The 6,773-nt window shown below is 40.6% G+C and overlaps 1 protein-coding gene across 1 annotated transcript; it reads right to left on the bottom strand.

The window, feature by feature from the left end:
• Positions 1–2,394: 2,394 nt before the first annotated feature.
• Positions 2,395–3,351, bottom strand: LOC101355028 (olfactory receptor 2A1/2A42-like). Its single transcript, XM_004382415.2, has one exon. The coding sequence runs from the start codon at positions 3,334–3,336 to the stop codon at positions 2,395–2,397; it is 942 nt and encodes a 313-aa protein (XP_004382472.1). The 5' UTR covers positions 3,337–3,351.
• Between the last annotated feature and the right edge of the window lie 3,422 nt (positions 3,352–6,773).

A 6,773-nucleotide genomic window follows, 5' to 3' on the forward strand; every position in this document is an offset into this window, starting at 1 on the left:
AAACCCTATGGGGCAGTTAGCTGTACTCTGTCCTATAGAGTCGCTATCAGTCAGAATCAACTCAGCGGCAACGAGTTTTTATGGATTTCTTCTGATGGCTAAATGAGGAGATTCATATAGCATGACTAGCAACATGCAGTGTATGGCCCTGAGGAAGTGATTGCTAGCTGTTATGATAAAAATGCATTTTGTTTTTATATTGAGTTAACTCTGCCTGGGGTTCTTCCTCTACAACAGAGTGAAGAGTTGGGTTGAGCACTTCTTAACCCCCAAGTGAAGAGCACATATTCATCCCTATGAATAAGACTTTTGTCCACTCTTATTGTGAAGCTGAGAAAGACTCTGGCAGCAAGTGGCCATGTTCATCCCAGGGCAGAGTAGAAAACGGACTTTATAGGAAACACCCAGGGTGGCCACCTGAACATGTGGGGACTCACCCCTGACAAGGAATTTGTGACCTAGATTTAATCAGAAAAAGTCAATTCACCACCAATACCATATAGCCAGTTAGGAATTTACACTGTTTGGTAAAATTTCCTATTTAAGAGTCAGTAAATTCTAACGAGGAAATGATTCACCTCTGGTCTGACCCAGGTGGAAGTGCTGATGAAAACTTTTTATAGACTTGACCTATTCTCACTGAGATCAGCAATTTAATTCAGCTAAGACCCAAACTTGGAACCTACGTAGCTAGCTTGCTAGCCTCAGAAGAAAGGCCTGGTCATCTACTTCCAAAAAATCAGCCATCGAAAACCTTATGGAGCACAGTTCTACTCTGAAACACATAGGGTCGCCATGAGTCAGAACCAACTCAATAGCGGCTGGTTTGGTATATGCATTATATAACAGTATCCATGCTATATGTTGTTGTTGTTAGATGCTGTCCAGTTGGTTCTGACTCATAGTGCCCTGTGCACAACAGAACGAAATACTGCTTGATCCTGCACCATCCTCACAATTGTTGTTATACTTGAGTCCATTGTTCCAGCCACTGTGTCAATCCATGTCTTTGAGGGGCTTCCTCTTTTTTGCTGACCCTCTACTTTACCGAGCATGATGTCCTTTTCCGGGGACTGAGCCCTCCTGATAACCTGTCCAAAGTATGTGAGATGGAGTCTCACCATCCTTGCTTCTAAGGAGCATTGTGGCTGTATTTCTTCGAAGACAGATTTGTTCATTCTTTTGTCAGTCCATGGTATATTCAATATTCTTCACCAACACTGTAATTCAAAGACATCAATTCTTCTTCAGTCTTCCTTATTCATTGTCCAGCTTTCACAAGCATATGAGGCAGTTGAAAACACCATGGCTTCGGTCAGGCACACCTTAGTCTTCAAGGTGACGTCTTTGCTTTGTAACACTTTAAAGAGATCTTTTACAGCAGATTTGCCCAATGTAATGTGTCATTTGATTTATACTATATATCAACTATATTTTATATACAAGTATAACATATATATTGATGTGGTTGAATGTATTATGCAAACTGTATGCATTATGAAAACAATACGGATTATGCAAACTATATGTGTTATGTAAATTATATGTATTATGCAGCTATATATTATGTAAACTATATGTATATGGTTGCTATGAGTTGGAGTCGACTTGACAGCAATGGGTTTGGTTTGGTTTATATATACGTATCTGTATATGTCAACACTCAATTTTCTGGAAAATCCATAAATAATCCAGATGGTTTTTTTTTTTTTCAATACCCATGATCAGCCTACTCAAGGACAGAATGTCTGGTATGGTCCCTTTGCTATCAGATAACCGGCTGACCTACAAATTTGTAAACACCATATGGGAGTTTTTTCTTTTCCTCTCTGCTGTATGTCTTGTTTTGACTTTGTTCTTCACTCAGCTTATTATTGATTAACTCTCTGATATGTGTCAATAATTTGCATACAAAATTTCTCAACAGCATGCAACACAACTAAGTATCTCTGACTTATCCTTTAACAGGACAAGTGCAATCGTGGGAAAAGGGACACAATACCATTGCATGGGAGGATCACGTCCCTTGGCTGCAGCATTTTTTTTTTCTACCAAATCCTGTGACATCTGTGGTGAGTGAGTTTGCATAGACACATTAGGGAGGTAGAGAGGCTGTATTCAACTTTCAGGACCCAGCAATGTGAATTAAAACAATTTTTAATCTCATAGATCCTCAACTCGATAAGCAATAAAAGAACAAAATGTATCTGATAAAATCATACCTAACAGAAAGTCAGTGAATGCAAGAAAGCTAAATATATTCCTGCAAAGGCAGAGGGAAGGCTTGCTCTTGAGTCAGTAGGGTGCACATAAGAAGAGAGCAGTGAACTTTTCTGAATTCAGACTGTAATCTGGCACCAAGACTCGGGATCTGCTTGGGCTGATGACTCAGGGTCACCCCAGTCGGGAATGACTCTCTTTGCACAGTTCTCTCCACAAGGCACCCTTCACCTCTGCGTTCCTCAGGCTGTAGATCAGGGGGTTCAGCATAGGGTTGAAAATGCTGTAGAACAGGAAAAGGATCTTCTGCTGCTCCTCAGGGTGGCTGGATTTGGGGCCCATGTACATGACGATGGCACTGCCGAAGAAGAGCCCGACCACGCAGAGGTGGGAGGAGCAGGTGGAGAAGGCCTTTCTGCGTCCCTCCCCAGACTGGATCCTTAGGATGGCAAAGAGGATGCAGGTGTAGGAGACCAGCACCAGGCAGAGGGGCCCCACTAACATAAACACAGAAGCTGCAAAGATGACCACATGGTTGAGCTTGGTGTCTGCACAGACCAGCTTGAGGACAGACAGGATCTCACAGAAGAAGTGGTTGATCTCATGAGGGCCACAGAAGGGCAATCTCAGGATGAGGCTCACATGGACCAGGGCCAGGAGGGAGCCACATGACCAGGAAGTGATGGCCAGGGTGATGCAGAGCCTCCAGCTCACGATGGCAGAGTACCGGAGGGGGTGGCAGACGGCCACGTAGCGATCGTAGGACATCACCACCAGGAGAAGACACTCTGTTAAAGCGAAAGTCAAAAAGAGGAAGGTCTGTGTGATGCAGCCAGCAAAGGAGATGGGTGTGGTGGGACTCAGGAGATTCACCAGCATCTGGGGCACCGTGTTGCAGGCATAGGCTATGTCGACAATGGCCAGGTGGGAGAGGAAGAAGTACATGGGGGTGTGCAGTCTGGGGTCCAGAAAAATGCTCCCTAGGATGGCCCCATTCCCCAGTAGAGTGAAGGCATAGAACAGAGAGAAGATCCCAAAGAGAAGCAGCTGCATCCTCGGGCCAAGACAAAATCCTAGTAGGATGAACTCTGTGACTGACATCTGATTTTCCCCCATTTCCCTGTGAGAGAACCAGATAGCTCTGTGACATAATTATTAAAAAACATCTCCTTTATTAATTGTCTCATGAATTTTTAATATGTGAAAAATTATTAATAAACTCTTTAAGAACTCATTCAATTATATATAAAGAAGACTTAGCTATTTTATTTTAAATTAAAATTAAGGTTCAGTTTGTGTAAATTCTTAATCTCACTTCAGTTTTACAGAAGTGAGCTATGTCATGAGTAACTGGGCGCCTAGAGCCTTTGACGCTGTGATAGACAGAAAAAAATCCAGTCAGAGTACAAAGAAAATAATCAAGAACTATGGATTGTCTCTTGGCCACATGTGTCCAAACCAGTAAAAAGATTTATGGTTAGTAAAAATAAACAGTAATAGAAGAACTTTAAAAGTGAAAGTAGCCTAGGAAAGGAAAACACTTTGACTTCAGTAGAAATCATGACTGAGTCAATTTCAGGATCTAAATCTTAACTAGAGACTCTCATGTCATGCCTTACCTGGCACCGCAAGAAGCAAATCATGAATCAGCAACTTTTATGACAATGTTTTTAGTTAGGGAGTAGGAAGGATGCAGTGGGTAAGGTGTATCTCTGTCTCCATCATTTCTATCTCTAACTTCATCTTTATCTCTGTTTATACACACACATATGTACGCACACATACATACACACATGCCTCCACCGCACTTTGACAATTGGTCAACTGTGATTCACAGAATTATTAATTTACCCTAACAATTTCTCGAGTGCAACCTATATTGTTAAAGCAATTTGTGTTTTGTCTTGCGTCTCAGTGTTACAAGCTGGGTCCTTGTGTACACAGAATAAATGTGTTTACTTTCCCATATCCTGCCAAGGATTTGCATAGTAGATATGTGGGTGCATATGGGCACATAGAAGCCCTGGTAGCACAGTGGTTAATAGCTCAGGCTGCTAACCAAAAGGTCAGCAGTTCAAATCCAAGAACCAATCCTTGGAAACCCTATGGGCAGTTCTACTCTGTCCTGTAGGGTCACTGTGGGTCGGAATCGACTCGACAGCAACAGGTTTTGTTTTGTTTTTCGTATGGACACATATGTGAAAACAATTTCAGGCTTAATTCCCCTTGCACTACCTATATAATCCTCCTTTTATTTTTTCTCAGGACTGAAAAATCCATGAATCGACAGAATAAGAAATGCCATGGTCTGGAATAAAAATAAGAAGGAAATAAACCTAACTTGCTATTAATTCAATCCTTGTTATTTGTAACATGTATTATACTTGAAAACCCAAACACAAGAAATTGCTATTTAAACAGAAAAACACTAGCTGACCTCAGTGTATGGAAATAAGTAGCTTATAGAAAGAAATAAGTGACAAATTGAGAAGTAAGTTTCTTCGTCACTTAACAAATTGTAGTGTTAACGAATTTGCTATCCGATACTTAGTCTATGAATTGGTGACATGCCAAATTAATGAATCGGGCTTTGTGACTTTGGATCTTTGATCACAGCTTTCTCAATAAGCTCTGTTGAAATTCAAAATATTTTCTAGTGCAGACACTTGGCAGTGCCATTGTGAAGGCAACAGACTTGAGGCTTAGCTTCTTCCCCACTATTAACTCGAGGAAAGGTGCTGACTTTGGCCAGTCCGGGCTCAACAGTCATCAATATCAACGGAGATGTCAAGACGTTCCCCGGGGAACTTGGATATCAGAGACAGGATGAATTCTAGAGACAAACTTGTGACAGCAACATGCGACTGGTGAAATAGTTATCTGGAGGGAGAAAGTAGACAAAATTAGGAAACCTGTACCTCAAGAATGTGGTGAGCCCCCAGAACCCCACTCAGGGTGTTTTGGTGCAGAAAGATGGCAAGGGCATGTGATTCAGTGAACTAGATGTGGTTGTTTGCATGGGGAGCCTGTCTGGAGAGGAAAGGAAAAGGGAAGGGTGGTGTCCATGTGGAGTGTAGACAGCAGATCAGAGGGACAGTGTTTGTCAGGACATCTTTAAGGATGTCCAGGGTAGGGGGAGCCTGGGCAGTTGGCCCAGGGTCCTAACAAGCCAGAAGTTCTATGTCTGCAGTCTAGATGGATGGCTTGTGTGATCAGTGATCAATAGCCTTAGCTATGTGAGACTTCTGATTAGCTCCCCTTGCTCTGACCTCATGCTCACCAATATACCATTAAACCAAAAAAAAAAAAAAATCGAATCTGTTGCCATCAAGTGAATTCTGACTCATAGTGACCCCTATAGGTAAAGTAGAACTGCCCTATAGGGTTTCCAAAGAGTGGCCGGTGGATTTGAACTGCCAACCTTTTGATTAGCAGCCGAGCTCTTAACCACTGGGTCATCAGAGCTCCAGTATACCATTAGCCAATAGTTTATCTTTTTGTGCAGCTATTTATGCAATGGAATGTGCTGGATCAGCCAAGTTCTTGGCCCATTTTTCAGTTGCATTTTGAACTGCAGATAAACAAATAAGCATTACATTATTCTATTGTGATTGTGAATGGCACCATGCCATTCCTGAACACGGTTTCTAAACCTGGATCTAAACAATGAAGATCAGACCATGGACTGAGGCATCCTCCTTGAAGTGAGACTTGAGAAAACCACCGACCACCCTCAACAGCCGCAGGTGGGACATCTATCTTCTTACGGGCATTATGGATAAATTCTCACATCACTTGGGCAAAACACAACGTAAGCAATATGTTAAAAATTTCTCACACATGACCAGGGTTTATTTGATTTTCAGGTTAATACATATTACACGTGTTCACACCAAACAAATCTTCTAGGTTTATTTTTTATACACATAAAGCATAGGAAAATATTTGACCGTGAAAAATGCATTTAAATCCACCCACTTATAAAAGCTCTTTTCCCACTTCTCTGTTGCTTCCCTCAGTAATGCTCAAGACGAGAACATAAAGGAAAAAAGAAACACAGCGCAAAATACGTTTTTTTTTTTAAAGCTAAACTAATAGGCAAATGAAAAAGGTCAGAGAACATTAAGATTCCTTTAGCACTGTTGCCCTATTTATTTCAAACTTGATTTATTCTACTGCAGTGGAATAGGCTTGTTCATTTTTCTATCCCTGGAAACTTAATAAGCATCTGTTGGCTGACAAACAAGTGAATAAATGTAAATAAATGAACAAACTCCCAAATATTGATTTCCTTATGTTAAATATGATTTCTTTTTAAAATATACTGTAATTATGTCAAGTTCAACGCATTCCTTCCAAGGGAAAGAAAAGTGTAGCAATTAAGAAGAATCTCACCTAAATCATCTATATTAAAACAGGATATTTAAAATTTGATAAGAACAACTAAAGAATTTACAAAGTATTTAAACTATTAAATTTTGGATATATTTCTCTATTTTATTTATTTTTTCCTTATTTTACACTTAAATGACATATTTAATGTTGGTTAAAAA

Source organism: Trichechus manatus, unplaced genomic scaffold (assembly GCF_000243295.1).
Source record: "Trichechus manatus latirostris isolate Lorelei unplaced genomic scaffold, TriManLat1.0 scaffold00093, whole genome shotgun sequence".
Taxonomy (NCBI): Eukaryota; Metazoa; Chordata; class Mammalia; order Sirenia; family Trichechidae; genus Trichechus; species Trichechus manatus.